Source organism: Rhinolophus sinicus, chromosome 13 (assembly GCF_057876585.1).
Source record: "Rhinolophus sinicus isolate RSI-liver-muscle chromosome 13, RSI-T2T, whole genome shotgun sequence".
In the NCBI taxonomy this organism is placed as follows: domain Eukaryota; kingdom Metazoa; phylum Chordata; class Mammalia; order Chiroptera; family Rhinolophidae; genus Rhinolophus; species Rhinolophus sinicus.
The window spans coordinates 13,141,784-13,164,192 of record NC_142513.1 but is presented as its reverse complement, the minus strand read 5'-3'; the positions used below and the strand labels follow the sequence as shown (position 1 = coordinate 13,164,192).

At 42.3% G+C, this 22,409-nt stretch overlaps 2 protein-coding genes across 7 annotated transcripts in view; one reads left to right on the top strand and one right to left on the bottom strand.

Annotated features, from left to right (window-relative positions):
* Positions 1 to 739: 739 nt before the first annotated feature.
* OSER1 (oxidative stress responsive serine rich 1) lies at positions 740 to 12,819 on the bottom strand. The gene is made up of 4 exons (XM_019748697.3): positions 12,686 to 12,819; positions 9,091 to 9,207; positions 6,055 to 6,168; positions 740 to 1,961 (listed from the first exon to the last, which is right to left on the bottom strand). Exons 2-4 carry the CDS (start codon positions 9,165 to 9,167, stop codon positions 1,277 to 1,279), a joined length of 876 nt encoding a protein of 291 aa, XP_019604256.3. The 5' UTR covers positions 9,168 to 9,207; positions 12,686 to 12,819; the 3' UTR covers positions 740 to 1,276.
* Positions 12,812 to 22,409, top strand: part of GDAP1L1 (ganglioside induced differentiation associated protein 1 like 1) — a 34,055-nt gene continuing 24,457 nt past the window's right edge. Inside the window, exons 1-4 of one of the 6 annotated variants that reach the window (XM_088789115.1) lie at positions 12,812 to 13,062; positions 15,279 to 15,508; positions 20,064 to 20,188; positions 20,851 to 20,987. The gene's annotated coding sequence lies outside the window, so the exon portion shown is untranslated. Of the gene's footprint in view, positions 13,063 to 15,278; positions 15,509 to 20,043; positions 20,988 to 22,409 lie in introns of those variants that run through there. The other 5 variants (XM_019748663.3, XM_088789114.1, XM_074317194.2 and 2 more) reach the window with 5 other exon arrangements.

The window sequence follows — 22,409 nt, the reverse complement described above, 5'->3', positions numbered from 1 at the left end:
GATTTGTATTATTTTTAAATACATATTTTAAAATTTTCTTAATTTTAATTTCTAATATGGTAAATATTGATAACTATAACCCACATAAGGGAGTGCTCCTTGAATGCTCAATACGTAAGCATAAACGAGCCGAGACGAAAAACTTCCAGAACTGCTGCCGATGGTGAGATGTTTTAGTAAAGAGTAAAACTTATTTTGTCACCTAAATAAAATATATTTTGTGTTAACATTGTGTTAAGAAGGCTGGATAACTTTTCACTAAATTTGATGGGTATGCTTAGGATGGGCTGAATTAAAAGTTATGTGGCATATGTAAAATTCACTTTGGAGCCACCTGAGAAAGACAGGGATTCATCCTCCAGGTGAAACTGAGGACAGATTTTTTTACCAAACTTTGGGGGGCTTTTTGGGATGCTTGAGCAGAAATACAGGATACAGCATACATAAAATTCTCTTTTGGGGTTGCTGAGGTACAAGGACAGTGCAGAGAGATAATATCCACCAATCTAGAACATTAGAAACTGAGGTATGAGATCTACATCACAACTGAAACATGCCATATGTTAAAATGCTATAGATGGAGAAGACGCACACTGGTTTCAAATATTACAGCCCCTCCTTCCAGCTGAAACAGCCCCCTCCAGGCTGCTTCTGGAGAAATGGCATGGCAATATGCCTCTAGGTGAACAGCGCCAGCAGAGGTTTGTTTAGTAATGGTGAATAAGTCTCTCAAACAGTATCGGGCAGGCCAGCTAGTTTATTCATATTGAAACTAAACTTTAGATCTCTGGCTTAACAATAACGTAAGAACCTTTAAAGACACAATAAATTTTGCGTTAAATCAGATGGTTTAAATCAGTCATATAACTTCAAAAATTCTGGGCTGGCAACTACGGCATGACGAATGTTCAGTCCGGTTACAAAAACACATTTCATTTTCCTTGGCCACCAATTCTTAAACAGATCTGAAAAAATGCACTGTTTTACAAGGCTTTCACCATACACCCACTGCTACCAGTCAAGTAATTATGGTTTCTTCATCCCCAGGAGCATTTCTAAGAGATTTTCCTCTGATCTGCTTGCCTTTGTGGGTATATAAGAACTCAGAGAAAGTTTAAAGAATGAAGATTAACTGAGATGCCAAGAAAAGTTTTTATTGCAAGCACAGTGAGCAGAAGGAGATGTCTTCTGACACAGTGGCCGCCAGGTCTGCCATTAACTAAACCTCTCTGACAACCCTTCATTGGTGTAAAGCAGATTAGTGAGCTTCTTGCTATCAGGTGTACATCATTTCTGCCATGTGGGACATTTTCTTGGGAATATACAAGTAATATTCCATGTAGCCTGACAGGTCCTCAATGGTCACATCATCCACATAGACTCGAGCTTGCTCAGAACAGGAGCGGGGAGAGCCAGACAGAGTTCTGGTGTGAAGCGACTGAGAGTAGTCCTCAAGCGTGGATCTTCGTTCTGGGGCCAAGGGAGGGACATTCTGCAGGCCTGAAAAGGAATAGACCTCCATGTCGTGCCACCGCTTACACTGGCACTCCTGGCCTAGGCACGCACATGGCTGGCCCTGCTTTAGTTTGGAAACAGATTGAAAGTCAGAGAGACCATTGGCCTTGAGACGTGCTTGGGAGACTTGAGCCGCATCAGAGGAGTCTTCCTCCTTACCCTCTGCCGGGAGCCTTGGAACCGAAGTTCTCAAAGGCTCAACAACTGCCCCTGTGTGATTAGCATCGAGAGAAGTAGAGCATTCTCCTGCATTGAACTCTTTAGGGGTTGAAATTCCCAGCCCACTGCTGCCATCAGGGGCGTCAGTCTGGCTTTTGTGCTTGAGCTGGCTGCTGGAAGAAGCTACTGCACTGCAATGTATAAACTTGGGAGGATGAAGGACAGGAGACTTAGAACGTCGACGACGCTGGGTTCTCACTGCTCCTCGTGAAGACTTCCTTGTAGACCTACGAGGAAAACAAATGTACAAGAAAATGTTGGGATACAGAGCTCTCCTAAACAGATTCTTTAGGATAGCTGGAAATTTGCCTCCTCTCAGGCTTGTAAGTCTAAAGTTACAAGTGTCCCCCAGAGAGATGTGTCTGCCTCTGCCTCCATTTACAAGCTGCGTACGTCTGTGTCTTAAAAACTTCAACACCCCCATATAGCAGGCTATAGAAATAGGAGTGTAAAGGGTAATTTTTCACTGCATTTCTTGCGCCAAACATTTGGTGCAGAATACCTGCCCTGCCCCAACCCTTGCTCGGGAACCTTTGACCAGCAGGTTTGGGAAAGCATCCTGCACAGACAACTTAAAGTGAGGCTGTAAAACCGAAATGTCTCGGTACCACTGTGAGGCTAATGCTACAAATGGCTACGCCATGGTTGCTACACAGAGCAGCAGATTTAGGATTCATTTCTATCACTGGTGACACTCACACACAGATTTAGACTTCCTGAAGCTTTCAGATACTGGGAGTCATCAGACACACTATACAACTTCTGAAATATTTAAATAAATAAAAGAACTAAGCAAAGAAAAAAGGAGACTCAAAACTAGTAAGCCAATTTAAAAACAGAACCAAACAACTGTACAGCCCACAGACACGGCTGCCCTGGGCTAGCACTGTGAGCCACCGAGCCCAGGCTGAGGTGTTCCCCCTGGCCCCTATTCACCCCTCCACCCCCACACCTGCCTTCCTGGCCAGCAGATGTGTCACACCACTGCTTGGGGCTCACACTGGCTACTATTTACATGTTGGGGCCCTGCTGTCGGCAATCACTGGGCCCTGAGAAGTAGAATCTCACTCTGAGCCTGTGCCAGGCTCGCTGGAGGAGGAAAGGTTGTGCTGGAATATGGGTCCCACTAGGCAGAAATCAAAACTGACCCTGGCACTGCCCCGTACGCACCCATCCCATGAGGCTAGTCATTTCAACCTGAGACCAACTCAGCAGCCTAACACAAAGTGTGTCCACCAGCCAGGCTAGTGCACACTAGGCAGGCAGGGCAGGAGTTTTCTCGATTGTCTAAGTACCTCCATAATATCCTCAGATCTTACCGCTTGCCTTCCAAAGCCTAAAATATTTACTATTTGGCCCTTTATGAAAAAAGTTGGCTGGCCCCTAACCTAGAAGGCAGCACAGAAACTTAGAGATTTGGGAAAATGTAACAGTTAAGAAATATGGAGGGGCGGCCGGTAAGCTCAGCTGGTTAGAGCGTGATGCTCGTAACACCGAGGTTGCCGGTTCCATCCCCGCATGGGCCACTCCTTAAAAATAAATACATTAATTAATTAAAAAATCAGATATTAAAAAAAAGAAATATGTAAGACAGCATCGAAAGTCTGGAGTTACCAAAAAAAAGGCTACAGAGAATGGAAGACAGTGGTTTTTAAAGAGATAATGGCGGAGAAACTTTCTAAACTAGTAAAAGAAGAAAATCTACAGATGTAGGAAGCACACTGACGCAGGAGAAATAAAAAGAAATCCACATGTAGACACACTATAGCAAAACTGTAGACTACAGGGCACCCGGTTAGCTCAGCTGGTCAGAGCGCGGTGCTCTTAACAACAAGGTTTCCGGTTCGATCCCCACATGGGCCACTGTGAGCTGCGCCCTCCACAACTAGATTGAAACAACTACTTGACTTGGAGCTGATGGGTCCTGGAAAAACACACTTAAATAAAAGTTTAAAAAAAAAAAAAAGTTGAGTGGTTGCCAGAGGGTAACGGGGGCGGGGGGTGGGGGGTGGGAGATGAGGGTAAGGGGGATCGAATATATGGTGATGGAAGGAGAACTGACTCTGGGTGATGAACACACAATGGGATTTATAGATGATGTAATACAGAATTGTACACCTGAAATCTATGTAATTTTACTAACAATTGTCACCCCAATAAATTTAATAAAATTAAATTAAAAAAAAAACAAAACTGTAGACTACCAAACACAATAGCAACATTTTAAGAGCAGCCTGAGATTAGACAGATTATTTCTAAATGAACAACAATTAGCCTGAAAGAAGGCGTTTCAACGTCAACATGAAGACAATGAACAATACCTTCAAGGGCTGAGGGGAAAAAACGATCAACCTAGAACTATGATTTCATGTATACCAAATCAGGTATATCTTTCAAGAACAAGGATAAAATAAAGGTATCTTCAGACAAATCAAAGCATACTTTCCAATAGAACATGATGCTACACAACTCCAGGAGCACCATTAATTTATTCTATGTGCAGTTCTATCACACGGAGGCCTTATTTGCTAGTAACAGGCCTTTACTAAAGGAACTTCTGAAGGAAGTACTTTAGGAAGAAAAAAAGTGATCCGATGGAAGGTCTGAGAGCAAAGACAGTGTAAATGAGACAAATCTAAACAAGTACTATTGAAATAATAATAAAGTAGGCTAAATAAAACCTAATTTGTGAGATTAAAAAAGTGACAGAACTAGGGCCAGCCCGGTGGCTCAGGCGGTTAGAGCTCCATGCTCCTAACTCTGAAGGCTGCCAGTTCGATTCCCACATGGGCCAGTGGGCTCTCAACCACAAGGCTGCCAGTTCAATTCCTCGATTCCCGCAAGGGATGGTGGGCAGCGCCCCCTGCAACTAAGATTGAACACGGCACCTTGAGCTGAGCTGCCGCTGAGCTCCCGGATGGCTCAGTTGGTTGGAGCGCATCCTGTCAACCACAAGGTTGCCGGTTCGACTCCCACAAGGGATGGTGGGCTGCACCCCCTTCAACTAGCAATGGCAACTGGACCTGGAGCTGAGCTGCGCCCTCCACAACTAAGACTGAAAGGACAACAACTTAAAGCTGAACGGCACCCTCCACAACTAAGATTGAAAGGACAACAACTTGACTTGGAAAAAAGTCCTGGAAGTACACACTGTTCCCCAATAAAGTCCTGTTCCCCTTCCCCAATAAAAATAAAATAAAATAAAATAAAAATAAAATAAAATAAAATAAAGTAAAAAAGCCTTAAAAAAAAAAGTGACAGAACTAAAATACTGGGCAACTACACCATGGCAATCATGAGGTCAGGGTAAAAGGGTTTTAAGGAGGAGAGTTAAAATGTTAACTCCTGTCTTTGTTAAGCATGTATGGTAAAATTTCAAGGCTAACTACTAAAAAAGTAGAAACAACAGACACAATCTCCAAACTAGCAGGAGGAAAAATGGCAGAGGGAAAAACAAACAAACAAACAAACAAATCCATTTCAAACAATTTTTTTAAAGGGTGGGAGAAGAGAAGGTAAGAAGAGAAAGAAAAAAGCATGACAAATAGCATAAAGACGGCAGAAACAAGTCCAAATATATCATATAACAAAATATATGTAAATTAATTTAACTCAGCAGTTACAAAAGATGATCAGACTCAATAAAACAAAACAAAACAAGCCATATGCATTTGAGACACACCAAAATATTTAAAACAGAGAATGGTTGAAAATAATAGAAGAAGATACACTAGGCAAATACTAAAACAACTGGACTAGAGACATTAATTCCAGACAAATAGACTTTAAGACAAAGCCATTATAAGGGATTAAGAATGTCACTATATAATAAAAGTCTCAATTCACCACAAAGAAAACATTCTCAACTGGCACGAACCTAGGCTGTATGAACCTAAAAATATAGCCTTAAAATACATAAAGCAAAAATACAGAGCTAAAGGGGAAAATAGACAAATGCATTCCCATGAGGGAAATTTCAATATACCTCTCTCAATTATTGATAGCTGACAAAAATTATTTGAAAAAAAGATTCAAATAACACATTTAAAAGCTTAATTTCATGGACATATATGGAAACTAAAAATGATCAGAGAAGACCCATTCTTCTCAAACACACATAGAACATGTACAGAAACTGACTGGGAATCACGCCACACAGCAAGTCTCAGCAAATTCACAATTGGGAAGAATGGGTCTTGTCTAATCGTTGGGTCTTGGGTTCCGTATCATAACATACTCATTTCTGCATATTTTGGAAAGAAAATCCAACAATATTTTAAGATATTGGGATAAAAATCATCTGCACTGAGCAGCTCTTACCCGTGCCAACTGTCTTTAGATGCACATATGGTTTTAGGTTTGGCATCATCTGCCGCTGTTCTGACTGACGCTCTGACACTTGGGCCTTCTCCGACAGACAGAGATGCTACGGACCTGAAGACAAGAACAAAGTTTACTGCTATCGAAAACTGTGTAAGAAAGAGAACTTACTGCTCTCACCAATCCAAATGTAACTTATTTTCTTTCTAGTTTGAGTTTCTCAAAAATTACTCAGCTTTTAGTGAAAAGTTTCCTCCTTTAGTGCAAATTTAGAGAATCCCTAAAAGCCCACTGTTGCAAAATCACAAGCCAAAGAATGATTCTTAAGTATAACCAGCAGCAGGATATAAATAGACTTTTCGGCTGTTTATCTGGGGCAGATCAGGCCTTATCCAGAGAATGCTAATGACACTGCCTACTTGTTTTATGTGGGTAAAACCAGAGCCGGAAACTAAGTTTAGGAGCAAAAACTTTAGGAGACTCAATCTAACTTGAAAATGAATACATTTTCAAATATTACAAAACATTTTAGAAAAATATTCTAATTTTTACAATTACTAAACTTGAAATATTACTGAGTTAAGTCTAAGCAGGTTGAAATTAGGGGTTCCCTGTAAAGATGAAAAAATTTAAAAGAGAGAAAAAAAATCATCTATAATGTCACAACCCAGAGATTACCAACATTAACATTTTGGTATAAATCCTTTCAGCTCCTTTCAATATACACATACACACACACACACACTGGGCTCCTACCACACATGCTGTGGTACTGATAAAGATACTTTAGAAAGAGACAATCTACTAAAGTAAAATTTAAAACTGTTCACTGAAAAATAATTTAAAATAAAAAGTAACTGGCAATAATTTAAATGTCCAATAACAGAAAATACTATATTATATAAATTATGGCACATCTATACAATAGAATATTAGGAACTTATTAAAAATTAAGTGTACAAAGAACTTTTAATAACATGAGAGAATACTTATAATATTAAGGGGAAACAGCATGGATAAGCACCTACACATACATTATGATCTCAGCTATGGAAAAAAAAGTGTATCGTGTTATATACAGACGGTCTAGATATTAACAGTACTTATGGTAAACTGTGATATTTACTTCCTTTTCTATTTTTGTGAATTCTTCTTTAATAAGTATGTGTTATTTTACAGCCACATAAAAAGGATTACATTATTTTAAAATAAATATATAGAGATCTGTCTTGATAAGACAAATACCATTAGAAATCAAAACCTGTTGAACAAGATCATGCTAAATTCCTGGCATGGCTTGGTTAGTTTATGAGTCAGTACTTCAGACGTCCCATTTGTAAGTTGGCAACAATATGAAACAACTAAAAATGTATGATAGGCTATATAGGTCTTATTTTGCTTAGTCATGGTAATGACTCACCCCTTCTACTAGTTTGGTTTTCTCAAATGCTCTCCACTATTCCTTCTCTTTCTATAATTTTACTCAAAGCAGATCACATGCTACAAATACATAATATTTGGCCATATATTGTACAGATATTTTGAAAGCTTTTTTTAAACGTTCCAAGTAATTTTTAGGGGTACTGAAATGGCTTAACTTATGTTCCAACTTCTTAAAATACCAGTAAGAGTCTGTATATCAAGTTACTGATATAAATTTATAAACTAAGAAATTTATGTGTGTGTATGTGTGTGTATACATGCATTCCTAGTATTTTCCTACTTTAAAAAAATTTATTTCTATACCACAAATCACGATGGACTACACTATGACCACAACCTGAACTGTTTCTCTGCTTTGTTTACATTTCCCACAATGGCTTATAAAGCACTGATCAATTGTAATGGCAGGATGACCACCATTTTGGAAAAACCACTCAGAGGAGAAAGATTTATTTTAAGTACCATGGAAGCAAATGTGAGCACCTGTAACAGCTATTGTGCAATCGATATATTTAGTTTAAGTCAGTATTAGTATAAATCTTCTCACTTGGTAGGCCAAGATAGTGTTAGCAATAAGCAGAAAGCTGTAACTAACATAACATCTACTGAATTTTTACTATGTGCCAGGTACTGCATGCGTTTCTTCATGTTGTTTTCAAGGTACCACATAATGGAATGGTTCAGAGTACAGGTCCTGGAGACAAACTATCTGGGTTCAAATCCCACTCTATCACTTTTTACCAATGTGGCCTTTAGCAAGTGACTCAATTCAACTGTGGCTCATTTGTAAACTGGAATAACAGTAGTATCTTATCTTCTAAGTTGGCACTGAGGATTAAATAATTTGTACAGAATAGTTAAGCCAGTGTCTAGGACATAGTGAGTAATAAATTTTAGCAATTATTATTATTATTACATGTTGTGGAGTGTTCTACTCTGAGTTTCCAGTGTTTGGTTTCCATTCATGAAAAGAAATATTCTTATAGCCATTAAAAATTTGAGATTTCTTCTGGCCTGGGGCAAAGAATGGAGATGAACAGAGTCCTACACAAAACATTTTGCAAAGGGTGAATTATTAACATTCAGACAGCAGCTGGTCTATAGGTGCTCTAATTAGTTTGGCCACAGGGTCCAAGATTATTGATCTCTGTGACAGAACCCTAATGAATAGAGGTTTCCATAGTGATAGCCTCACCAACAGAGCCCATGAAATCGACACTGTCTACACAGATTTCTATTGAGCCAATTCACTTTTAGTGGAAAATGCTGTGATTCCCTAGTATGAGGAAATCCTTGATGGGACACTGCTTGATGTTAGATTAAAAAGAGAGCAGGATAACCCTCCTCAAAATTAAGGAAAACCAAAACACCCAACCTTGCAGTACAAATAAGCTGCAACTTTTCAAAATTTAACAGAAAAGTTTCTGTCATAAGTAATACAATGTTGTGCAGAATTTGGTAGACTGTCACACTATGAGCATTTGTATCTCCTACAAATAATGAGAAATTTTAGTAGAGAAAGAGCTCTTCAGAGAAAAAGCCTATTTGAAGCTAGTAAACAATTCCCAAATAGCATATTTCGTATTTAATTACCCCGATGCATCCACTCTTAACTTCTTGAAAGCAGTTTGTAGACTCTCCTCCTCTCCATCCTTGGCTTCGGATTTCATTGTGCAAGTTATCCCACTACTATGGATGGTCCCGTTAATACTAAAAAAGAAAATCAAAATAAAATGAGCCAAATGAAAACAGGTGGGTTCAAAAGAATACCTTTTGTTAAACTCTTTATTCCTGATACTATTGTTATTTGTTGGGGCCGGGGACAAATTTCTATTTCTAAAAGGAAGTTTCAGTGTAGATAATTAGGAAACTGTAAGTTTTATTTCTTGTATTTATTATGATAGAATTTAAACTGCCCAAATACTTGATGTCAATATCCTATTACACAGTCTTGGAAACTAGATCACCTAAAGTCTGTGTTTAAGTATACTTTTTAACAGGAAGAAAAAAAATCTCTGCAGTTGTAGAGGTCTAGAAACCTACAAGATAAAATGACTTTTCCATCAGAAATTAAAAGGGAAAAGCTCAACAAAAAGCACTCTGATTCTTTAAAATGCTACTATTTATCTAGTTTAACCCTAAAAATTCCTAAGTGTAACTTCATGATACATCATAGCATTTCTCTAAAGCAATCCGAACCCAAACATCAATATGCATATCAATTTTCATACCCAGATATCAAGCTGTTACCATTGTTAAAGCAGGATTACAAACATGTTTCAATGGTTACTGATTATTCTATACCTGTAAGGTTGATACCTTCATTTTTTATAGCTTTGATTTTAATTATTAAACAAGAAAAAAAATAAATGAACTATACTTGCAACTGAAAAAAATAAAAAGAACAAACTTAGCCAAAAGAAAGAGGTGAGAAGTAAAGAAAAAAATAGAAATTATTGTTCTATAGATGAGCCTTTAAATGACCTTCACTTTAAATGATCTTCTCTCAACTAGCTTGATAAATCAAAGTTCTCCATTTCTTCCACCCTAATTATATTTAAACAAAGGAGCAGGGGAACCAATCAAAGCAAGAAGAGATACAACTGAGAAGCCTGTTAATAAATTCTTTGAAACTAGTTTCCCAATTATTATAAAGTATTAGTTAATACCAAATCCTGAACAAAAAATAAACTAGTATCTATGATATCAGAGAATCAGAAAGAACAGAAAGTAAAACAAAAAAATAGAAGAGGGGGGATTTTTGAAGCAAAGGATTCACTTTACCTTTTCTTTATTTCTAACCTGCTACCCCCACCCCATTCTCCACCCCCCTTAGGCACTCTCAGAGGGAGCAGTGCCTCTCTCTATGGCCCCCTGGATCCTACCTGCTCATCCTCAGGGGTGGGTTTGATGTTATTATGAGACCTCTAATATTCCAAAGGTCAGGATGTCATAATATGTTGGCTATAATATAACCATAATAGTACCAGTGGCAGAATAAAGAAACAAGAAATTAAGACTATTCAGTTGTGTGTGTGTGTGTGTGTGTGTGTAATTTATGTGTAGAGGAAGGTATTTTTTTAAGACAGTTCTCTCTCTGGATTGAAACACTGAACACTGAAAACTGTCAAAAGACTTCAGCTAGCTTTCACTTCAACTTAAGACAAAAATTTAAATACACTCCCCACATGTATTTTGCTGGTTTATTTAACCTGTATATGAACTTGAGTAAACATTATCAATTCCATACATCACTGGTTTCTAATTCTTCTGGATTTAGAGGAGGATCCTTCCCCCACATACACAATAATGTCCCGTATATTTACGCAAAGATCACATTCTAATATTTTTAAACTTCCACAGCATCTAAAAGGGTGTTATTGTAGGATGTAAACAAATTCTTCCTGTTGGCAGAACTAAAATAAAGTTTGACGTACAGTTTTCAATTACTTTATGACCAAAAGCTCACACTACGGGTCCTTATAGTTAAATTATTACTTCCACAAATACTTATAGAATTCCTACCATGGGCTCTAGCACTAAACTGCGTGCTAGGGATATAAGGGTGAACCTGACACATACCAGGACTGTGAACCCCATTCCTGTAAGGACTAGAATCTCATTCCTGCCCTAACACTGTGCTAAGAAGCTCTGTACCCACATATCTAACTTTTAATTATATGGTGTTGACTTAATGGTACTGCAGGTGACCTCTACATGTTAATACAAACCTAGTTAACATTCTTGTCAACACACTAAAAGTTAAAAACCAAAATAAAAACTAGTTACAGACTAAAACTTTAGGAATGAAATTCCATCTCAACTATTTTCAGACATGCAGTACTTTGATTACTCATCTTTTTCCTCAGTTATATTAACCCAGAGCAAAGTTGAGTCTTAGGTATGACCTTAGGAGATAAATCAGAGCATGTTTGTAATTACAAAACGTTTACTGTGCTCCCCTGTCTTCCTAGCTTCCCATTCACTCAAATCAGGAACTGTAGGACTAACTCCAGGAAACATATAATTGGTTTGCCCCTCTTCATTCATATTAAATTTGTGGAATATTTTCTTGCCCTTTTCATCGCACTGACTTCTTGAAATTGAACAATCCCCCAAAAGATCAATCTTTTAAAGGCCTATCAGAAGTTACTTTGTATTAAGTCAAATCACACCAGGCATTTAACTTTGCCTGGGATTTTCCCCAACCTTTCAAAACTGACAAAATTCTTCTAAGCTCCTCCATCAAAAGGGCGAATTTCTGGTTTTCTCTGACTTTCAAAGTATAGCATGCGTGTCACAATGTTATATCTTGCAGTTTTTAAGCAAGACCTCTTTGCACCTCAAGTTAGGTCCAAATTTCCAGGATCCTGGAAAGACCTGAGAATTATCAATAAAGGATCCGCACGTAAGCGTGTCATCACAATTCTAAAGATTTAGCAACTTTTCCAGCCCACTGGGAAAGAAAACCCCGTCCAGCAATTCTCAAAGTCGCCAACAAGACTAGATTGAAAGAATCAGTTCCCGGGACAAAACATACTCACATCTCTACGACACCCACTCAACCTCTACACTCCCGGTGCTAGAGCCAAAGCACGATGTTATTCTTTTCACCCAGAACCTGGATCGCTCCTTACACAGGATCAGGAGAAAAGATCAGAACCTGAGGGGCTCGGACAATGGGAAGTTGTCCAGGACCCTAAACCTGGCCGCCCGGGGTCTCTCCAGTGGGAAGTTGTCCCTTCAGGATACTCCCGGGCCAGAATGAGAGGTTTGAGTCAGGCCAAGGCGCCAGGGATGCAGAAGGAGGCGGGAGCGGAGCCAAGGAGGCAGTCAACGAGACTGGGGCTCAGAAACCAGCGGGAAAGGGCGGGAAGGGGCAAAGGGCGGCAGAGGAGAGCGAAAAGGGGAAGCTTACGGTCGGGCGGGAGAGGGCGGAGGAGCAGGACTGGGCGGGGGCCACGAAAGGACAGGAAGGCGGGAAGGGGCGAGAGAGCGGAGCTGGGGCAGGGCCAGGCCGCAGCAGCTGAGGGGGCGCGGAGAGGCCCAGGCCCGGCCCAGGCAGTCAGCGCCGGGGCACGACGAGACCAGAGGCGGGCAGGCCCAGCGGAAGCCACCCGCAGCCAGGTCGGGCCAGGAGGCCGAGACGCGGGGCCGAAACCCTTCTCCGTGGCGACAGGACTCTCACCTCCTCGCAGCTGGGGCGCTCGGTGATCCAGACTCTACGGTTCCGATCGCCTCTCCTCGAACGCAGCGCCCGACCGACCCGGATCCAAACCCGCGGAGGGGGCAGCCCGCGCCCCCGGAGTCGCACTGCGCCTGCGCTACTAGGTCACGCGCCCCGCCCCCTGTTCATGCTCCTCCCACCCAGTGACTCGGCAGCGCGGCAGGCGGCGACTGCACAGGCGCAGAAGATGGCCGCGCCTCTCAAACGCCTCGTACCCGCCCCTCTCGGAAGCACGTGCGCCAACGTCATTTCCTGTTATTCTCTTCGCTCGCTCTTTGATCCGCAGTGGGTTCGTTCGCGACCGGCTTGTGGGGCGTGCCCTTTTTCCTCTCTGTCAGGTGAGTGAGTAGGCGTCGTTCCTCGCAGTGGCGGAGCCGCTTCCAGTTCCTGGGGTCCCCCGTGCTTGGTGCTCTACCTGGAGTCACCAAGCCACCCCAATTCTGCGGGGTGAGGCCAGGGTGGGGGAATCTCCGCGGCAACCTCTGAGCGCGTCCCCCGGGTCTCCTCGACGTTAAAATCTGGACCGCTTGCGACGTCTCCAGGACGCGTGACATCCGCGGTCGCCTTCTTTCAGGGCCTACGGAGAAGCGAGGCGGTATCAGACAGGGCTCGGGTCACGAATGTGAGATCGGAATTGGAAAGGAAAAGCCTTCACTTTAGTGCCTCTGTTGTTTGACTTGAGGCAACTGCTGTTACGTCCCTCGGCCTCAGTTTCTCCATCTGTTAACTGAGGAATCCTAACGGCGAATCTCGGTTTTTTCAGGCATGACTCCTTTGGGAATTTAATGAGAAATATAGACCCTCTCGACGGAGAAATGCACGGAACACTTAAGTTTTGCAAAAAGGATTAGGCAGTTCACCTAAATTCACCTAAGTAGGGGATTTGTAGGAGTTTTTCCATTTTTGTAATTCTGATGGTTACTCCGACGACAGTGTAACCACTGCTACCCCTTCCATCAGGACTGGTTTTGCTGATCTAGCTGTGCCTCTCCTCACTCACCATGTCCCAGCTCCAAGTCGGCACATCCGAGTTTGTGGGAAAAGATGGCTTTCCTCAGTAGAAGTGGTTCTGGCCCAACCTAGGGTGAGAGTCGTTACCTGAACCCAAACTGGACCCTCCCACCTGCACTCCCCAGTATGTAGGTATAGTCACCTAACTAGACCCGCTGCTGAAAAGAGTTTAGTGTATCCCACTTAACTGCAGCCGGACCTTGGAATGCCTGACCCATGTCTGGGAATGGAATCTACAGGTCATGTATACCGTTGTTAAACAGAAAGCATGTAATGAGCCCTGGGTAAAAGTTGAAATTCCCCTTGTTCATACCAGAGGCTCAATAAGTGACGGGATAAAAGAATAACTTGATTGTAAAGTTCCAACATCAAACCTAATGATGCTAATAATAATGGTTGCCCTCTATTGCGCAGAGGCTATGTACATGTTCTCTCATTTAATGTCCTGTGATTTTACACATATTACAGATGAGGATGATTAGGACTCTGAGAGATTAGATAACGTCTAGCTCTCCTTGTCCTGTGTCGCACAGTGCTAGTCAATGACTGAAGCAGGATTTAATTTCTCTAAAGCCTGTCCATCCACTGCTGCCTGTCTCTCAACATCTCTCTTAGAAAAGAATAAAAAAGGAAAATATGATGCATTTTTTCCCTCGGAAATTGCCCAGTGATTTGCATCGAGATCAAATATGTGTTTTAAGCTTTTATTTCAAATATTTCTTCAGATAAAACACATCCTAAATCAGTAATGAATTCCCAGAGCTTAACACAGTTCCTGGAGGTTAGTAAGCACTAAATACAATTTTGATGAATTCTTCATTTTACCTTTTTTCCATCCATTATGGCATTAAATACTGAAAACCAAAATGTTTTAAAGAGCTTTATGTCAGTATATCTCCATCACAGAGATGCTTTCTGAGAATGTGGTTCATTACTCAGTATTTGGAAGGCCAGACCCTCTTGGGAGGCTAGTAGGTGGCACCATTCACTAAGGAGGAAAATCCAGGAAGCCAACAGGTTATGGAGAATGGGGAGCAAATTTAGTTTTGGACATAAGCAGCTTGAAGTACAGATGAAAGCAGGAATCTGGTCATGAAGGGTCTTAAAGACCATGTCAAGGGGTTTATTCTAAGAACTATGGGGCCTGTGGAAGAGAAGAGAAATGACCATTTTATTGTAGGAAGATTACTCTGGTTTTAGCCTGGATGGCACATTGATCAAAGAGCAGGTGGCTGTAGGAATGGAGAGCAAGTTAAGAGACTGAAAGTTGTACAAATCAGGCTTTGATGAGGGATTGGATGTGAGCAGGAAGAGAAAGTGGACAATGACAATTTGCTTTCTAGTTTGAGCAACTGAATGGGTATTGTTGCCTATTTCTAATGTAACTCTATGGAATCCAGTTGACAGGGAACACAAGAACAATAACATTTAAATGGAAGATAATAGTAAATCTAGTACTTTAAAAGCTTTTACTGTGTGTCAGAAATCTCACTTTAATCCACTCAACAATCCTGAGATTACCCTTACCATCTTCATTTTCCAGATGAGGAAACTGAAGCAAAGAGAAGTAAAATAACTTGCCTGAGGTCACACAGCCAGTAAGTGACGGAGCTAGAACTGGAACCGAGGCAGTCCCGCTAGTCTGAGCTCCCACTGCCTCCTTAGAATGAGATGTCTGAGTGATGAGCTCAGTTCGGACACTGAACTTGAGAGCGGTGCAGTAGCCATGTGGAAGTGTCTATGGGACAGAAGATACATGAGTTTGCAGCTCAGGTGAGAGATTCGGACTGGAAATAGAGATTGTGGAGCCAGCATGCGGGTGGCTGTGGAAGCTGCAGCAGAAGGCAAGAGCCCCCAAAGAGAGGGAGGGAAATAATAAGAGTAAAGAAATGAAGGGAACCCTAGAAGGCAAGCACAGCATTCCAGTTAAGGGAAGGATGTATTGCCTTCTGCAAATTAATAAACTGGTGTCTGGTTTGTAGGTCATCAATCAACAGTGACTGACTCAGTAGAGTTCTTGGACCCACAATTGTAAGGATGTACCCTGGGTGGTGGTAACCCTTCCCACTCTCTCCTACCATGAGATTCCAATTGGTGGCCTATTGGCCTCCCTGGACATCTGTTTCTTGCCCATAACCACAACTGAAGAGCCTCTCGCTCCTCTGTCTGCCACTGGCCAGCTTTGTCAGCCCCAGGCCCGCCATCTCCAGGACTCCAGAAACACATCACTTGGGACTTCTTCAGGTGCCTCCTGAAGTTATTTTTTAACATTGACCCATACATTTCTTGTGTCTCCAGCTAGACTCTAAGCTTCTGCAGGAAACGTCTATTACATTTTCCCCCTGACTTTCCCTCCCTCAGTCCCTGTGCCCCTGTGTAAGTTAAGTGGCCCTACACTGTGTGATCCTACAGCACTTCACACTTACTCCATCATGGCCCGGGCAGCCTCTTGTGTCCCTGGTACCTGCCACAGGATGTGCCACTGTGTGTACTGAATGAGTGAGTCCGTCAGTAAGTCAATCATCCAGCGCACTCAGCAAATAATTACAGTTGCCCACTGGCTTTTTAGAACCAAAACTGGGGGCTGTTGACTCCTTTGACAGTTGATTTTAGCAACAGAGCCCTTCCCAGCAGTCTCCTGGGGATGAATAGGTGAAAGCTGCGGCAGAGATTAACTGCACTCTCTTGGCGTTCTCTTCATAGCTATTATGGTCTTTATTGGATAGTTGTTTTCCTGAAATGTCGGGTAACGCAGTGGGGAATGAATGAGGACTTTGGGATGCTTTGATAAATAACCTGACCCTATTCTCTGTGCTGGTTGGGGGTAAGTCTGAAGCAACTGGAGTCCCAGGACTCAAGTTAATCCTCAGAGCTCCAGGAGGGGATGGGAGGCTTTTCCTCGTAGCTACTGATCACCTGCAGAGGGAGCCCTAGGATCGCAGAGTCTCTTTCTTCATTGCGGTAAAGCCCTTGACAGTAGTGGGTTTTCAAAACTGTTGAAGACCCTGTGTTACTGCATTGCTTGCCTTCTCTCTTCAATTCAATTCAATTCAATTCGTCTTCATTCATTTGAACTTTGTAATTTAAATTGTATGATAACATCAGGAAGGTGTTAGGGCCAAAAACTAGAATCAAGCAGTAATTTGCAGGAGAAAAGATTCTGTAAATGGCAAGGACTGGAAAGAGAGTATTGAGTAGGGCTTCTGGGGTGCTGGTGACATTCTGTTTCTTGATGTTGGTTAAGATGTTGGTTTTAGAAGTGTGTTCAGTTCACAAGCTGTACACGTAGTATATGGACATTTTTTTGTGTGTATATTAAACTCCAATTAAAAGTTAAAAACTTACAACAAAGATACGCATTAGATTAGGGTGAGTGGTTCTCTTTTTCCCTATAATTATTAACCTTATCTGAATCACGAGATCCTCTGAGAAAGCCACAAACCCCAGGTTAAGAGCATTTGCAGCAGCAGAATAGAGAAAGTGGACAAAAGGACATGAATAGATGGTTCACATAGAAAGAAATACAAATGGCCCTTAAACATATGACAAGATGCTCAAGCAAAAGATAAATGCTTGCTAAAAGTGCACGGAGATACCAATTTTAACCAAATTCCAAAGTTTGACAGCGCACAGGATGGGGCTGGAACAGTGGGTGAGGCAGTGGGCAGCAGGTGCTTTCAGACATTGCTGGGGGCATTGAGAAATGACAAGTGTGGCATCCACCCTGCAGGTGACATTTTACATACACGTAATGACTTACGTGGAAGGTTATCCACTGCAGCACTGGTTGTAATAGCTAAAGATTGGAACCAACCCAGGTGTCCATCTGTAGAGGACGGCACAGAAACTGGCGCAGCCGCACTCTGAGATAGTATGTAGCTGGAAAAAGAGGAAGCTCTTTGTGGCTTGAGAAAGGATCTCTAGATATAGTAAGTGAAAGAGGCAAGATGCAGGCTAAGAATAGATATTTGTATTGCTTGTATTCTGCATAAAGAAACACTGAAAAGATACACAGCACATTAAGAGAAGAGTTTCAAAGAATGGTGGGGGTGGGGCAGGGGCAGCCAGGCTTCCTAATGTGGACCTGTGTTCTGATTTGCGAATCCTGACAATGAATTATGTATACAAAGCAACAGCAATCAAAAATTTAAAGAGCCCGTGCTCTAAAGCTGTCGAGCTAAGCCTTTAGGCATCCGTACTTCTTATATCTGCCAATTTCACAATGGCTTATTTTTTTTTAATTAAGCTGTATCTAGAGAAGAGTCTTGAACTTATTCTGCATTTGGACTGTCGTATCACGGTTTCCTGGCTCACCCTAACGTTGCCCCAAGGATTCTTCCATGTGCTCTAAACCAATCTGCCCCCTCAAATGTTGCCAGTTACATCTCACTCATGAGCATCTAATTCTGGCTGAGGGAAGATGAAAAGGTGCATCAGAAAAGTACACCTGTGTCTTCGGAAGCCATTGGATATGAGATCTTGTTCTGCATCCTTTCATCTTTGCCTGTTTCTACGGCCATCTTTCCCCCTTCTCTCCTCCGTAGAGGGTCTTCCCTCTAGGACCAATCCCTACTCTAGCATCACTTTGGTCGTCATCTTTCACACCTTCTCAGGACACTCACACCATCTTTTCCATACATGCAAACACACACCGTGTTTTCTCTCGTCTTTTAAAAAACAAAATGGAAAAAAAACCCTGCAAAACCAAAACCCACAAAGCCCCCTCCGACCCGGATTCCCCTAAGCGCTTGTCCTTTTCTCCCGTTTAGAACCATAGTCAATATCTCTACTTCTTCAATTCTCACCCTTCAGTCTTTTACAACCAGACTTCCATTCTCACTGAAGCACTTTTTGCCAAGGTCATGAGTGACTTCCTTGTTGCTGAATGCAGTGGCCCCTTTGTTGGTTCTTACGTTGCTTGAGTTCTGAGCACAATCTGACACTGGATGTGGCCTCCTTCTGAACTCACTCTCCTTCCAGCTTCTGTGGCCCCTACCCCACAACGTCCTCTCTGCCTCTCCTGTTCAGTCATCCTCAGGCCCCTCGCCTGCCCATCTGGTGGTCCTCAGAGGCCTGCTTCACCACTCTCCTCATCTCACATTCACTTCCGGGGGGATCCTGTGTCAGAGAACAGAAATCTACTCTGACTCGCTTGAGTGGAAAAGGAATTTACTGGCAGGATATCAGAAAGCTTCCTCAACAAAAGGGAACGTGAAACAACCAGGCCTTATCAGACGGGACCAGAGACTTACCCAGGTGCCGGGAAGTCCCGGGCAGCCTCCGTGGGGCATTGTCGTCAGAGTGCGCCAGTTCCACACATTTCTGACCTTACGTGTTCCTCTGTATGAGATTCAAGTTCCTAGGAGAGAAGCTCTGGTTGGCCCCCGTGGCAGGGTCAGCTTTTACCCGCTACTACTCAGAGGTGCAAAAACAGTGCAACTTGTAAGCCTGGTCTTCTGGCCTTTCCTGGTCCCTTTCAGTATAATGAAATCAAATTGAATTTGATTCACACCCCCCCACACCATGTGTCTGGCTCCGAGGTTATTAATACCCTTCCCATACTTTGGGAGTATGTTTAATGTATTAATATATTGTTTTTATAATAAAAACTGATTTTAACAAAAATGACCTCTGGAGAAAATTTGGAAAATATAAAGAAGCAAATTCTATGTCGTTCAGCCCCAGCATTTTGCCGTAGTGTGGCCGAGTTCCTGAGAGCCAGACTGGCTCTGTTAGACGTTCTGCCTCACCACACCCACCCCTCCATGTGGCCTTGGGCACTGTGCCCAAGCGCCTGTGCCTCCGTTTATTCCTCTGAGAAATGGGGATGATTGTACCCATCTCAGAGGGCTTGGAGAGAATTGAGTGGCTAATGTGATAGGACACCTCCGGGCTCATAGTGAGCGTCCTATAAAGGTTGCTGCTGCTGTCACTATTATTATTTCCAGTGTATATGTTTTAATTGCTGATAAACTGTGTATACAGTTTTATATATTTTTTCATGAACTATTATTATATAAGTATTTTCCATGTCACAAAATATTCCTCAAAAACATGATTTTAATAATTGTATAGTAGTCAATAATTTAAATGTATTGATAATTTCTTCTGTAGTTAACCATTTCTCAAAATATGGACAGTGGTGGGGTGTGTGTGTGTGCTATAATAAAGAACACTGAGCTGAAAATCCTTGTTTGTGTGTGTATATACAAATGAAAATGTGTGTGTGTGTGTGTGTGTGTGTGTGTGTGTGTGTGTATGTGTGTGTATTTGTATACATCTGATCATGAGTCTGGTTGTTTTCTTAGAATAGCATTTATACCTGCAGCTCCTGGGTGAGACGGTATGAACTATTTAAGGTCTCGGTAAGGCACCAATAGATTGCATAAAGGAAGGGTTATGGACCATTCACACACTCCGGGTCCACTTTGCCATTCGCTCTCCAGCAGTGAGGTGAGCTTGAAGTCTGCCCGTTGTTGCTGCCATTCCGTTACAAGGTGGCTTTCACTGCATTTCACTGGATTGGTAGGAGATGCCCAAGGTGCTTCTGCCTTTGTTACTTTTTCTAATGTAAATAGATTAACTGAGTAGTCCCATAAACCCTGGATGGGCATATTAACGTGCTTCCTGCCTGGCCCTGGCCCATTTTCCTGTAGGTGGAAATATAACCCATGGTGCTGGTAATACACTGGGTTTCCTTGTTTCCCTGATCCCCCTGCCCAAAGATGTTTAGCATTGTGGCATCTCTCCCCAGTGACAGCACAGGTCCCAAAGCCCAGTAACAGGTTCTAAAGGCACCTGGCTCAGGTAAAGTACGCGCTCAGATGGACTGACCCATTATCTGTCTGCACTGTGTGTGGCCTTCTCAGCGTATATTGCCAGTCATTGTGCCATATGTCAAGTTCCGATTTCCATTCAATGTACTCCCATTTGCAGTTACCCTACCCTACCAGTGTTATTCTAACCACCCAGAAAGAGCTAGAACCTTATTTTGTTAAAATTAACTAATGTTTTTTAAGTCCTCCATATTGTATAAAATGCATTCGCATCGCACATGATTGCTTTGATCCTTGAAACAACTCTGGGAGTTTGGTGTGTTTATCTCCATTTCACAGCTGAGGCCCAGAGAGGTGAAGCCTCTTGTTGAATTACGTCTGCAAAGCAACAGCAGCTGGATCTCAAATCCCCACTCTTCCCAAATCACGATGCCTGCAGCAAAGGAGAGCAGGAAGGGGAGAATTACTCTGGGGAGGTGAGTACTGGCTTTGGTGGAGGGAATAAGAGCCAAAGAGGAGTTGAAGGAGTAGGGGTCACAGGTAGGAGTGCTGGGGCGGGGCACGCACGTTAGGGCCACGGCTGGACCCACCCCCGTAACTGGGGGGGGACACGCGGTGGAAGTCTCTGGGACGCCAGGGACCTGGGCTCCCTCTGCGCTCTCCAGGGCCATGCTGTCCACCACTTCCTGCTGGTGGGCCCTCGGGCAAGTCATTGCACTCTGAGCCTCAGTTTCGCTTTTTGCAAGATGGAAATTACGCCTCTGCCAACTTAGAAGAATTGCTTGGTGAGGTGGTACATAGGATGCTGCCTTGGGAAGTTTAAAGTGCGGGGCACCAGGAACCCCTTAAGCCCAAGGAACCCCTCCAGGAAAGGGCAGGTAGGACTCCAGTGAGGGTTCCTTTCTTTTTCTCCTTTTCCTCCTTTTCTACTTTTCTTTGTTATTTTACAATGTCCTTGTTGTAAAATGATTCAAGTGATGCTGAAATATTAAGGTGAAAATGGAAAGTTCCATGTACTCCCCCTGCATCCTGCTGTGCAGAGAGGTGACCACTGTTTGTAGTTGAGCACACCTCCTGCCAGGTTTTCAAAATATCCATTCGTACAAACTTACGTGTGTATGTTTTTTCCCAATGTATATACTTGCACATACAGTTCTGTTCTTTACACTTTACAGACATGTCCTCTACACTTCTGCATCTTGCTTTTTCACCCTTCACAATTTATCTTGAAGACCTCTCCATCAGAGCTATTTAGTTTTTTTCTGTGTCCAGGCATATACATATATATCAATAAAACTAATTTCCCACCAATGTCATTTGGATCATTACCAGTTTTTTAAAATGTTACCACTGGTGCTGTGTGAGCACATTCCTCAAGCAGGTTTGTACTCTTGTATTTTCAAGTGAAATTGTGGGTGACACAAATTTTGGTATTTGATAGATACATCAAACTGCCAGATTCCACTCCCACCAGTGGTGTTTGGGGTGCCCGTTTGCGTACAGTGGCCCTCACTTGCACCCGAAGGGACATTCGACAATGTCTGGAGACATTTTCAGTTGTCACAGCCTGAGGTAGTGAAGAAGATGCTACTGGCATCTGGTGGGTAGAGGCCAGGGAGCTGCCAACCACCCTCAATCCACATGACACTTCTCCCCAACACAGAATTGTGTCAGTTGTGCCGAGGCTGACTCGCCCTGCACGACACCCTGGTCAGTGCTGGGGATTGCCGTCTTTTCATCTTGCCAATCTGCTAGTTTGAAAACATTATACTTTACTTTGTACCTCTTCAGGAGAATAGAGTTATTTTTACTTCATATTTTATATATTATTTAAATTTGTTATAATAAATATGTATTACTTTTGTATTTTTTTAAAGCCATTAAAGATTTTTAAAACT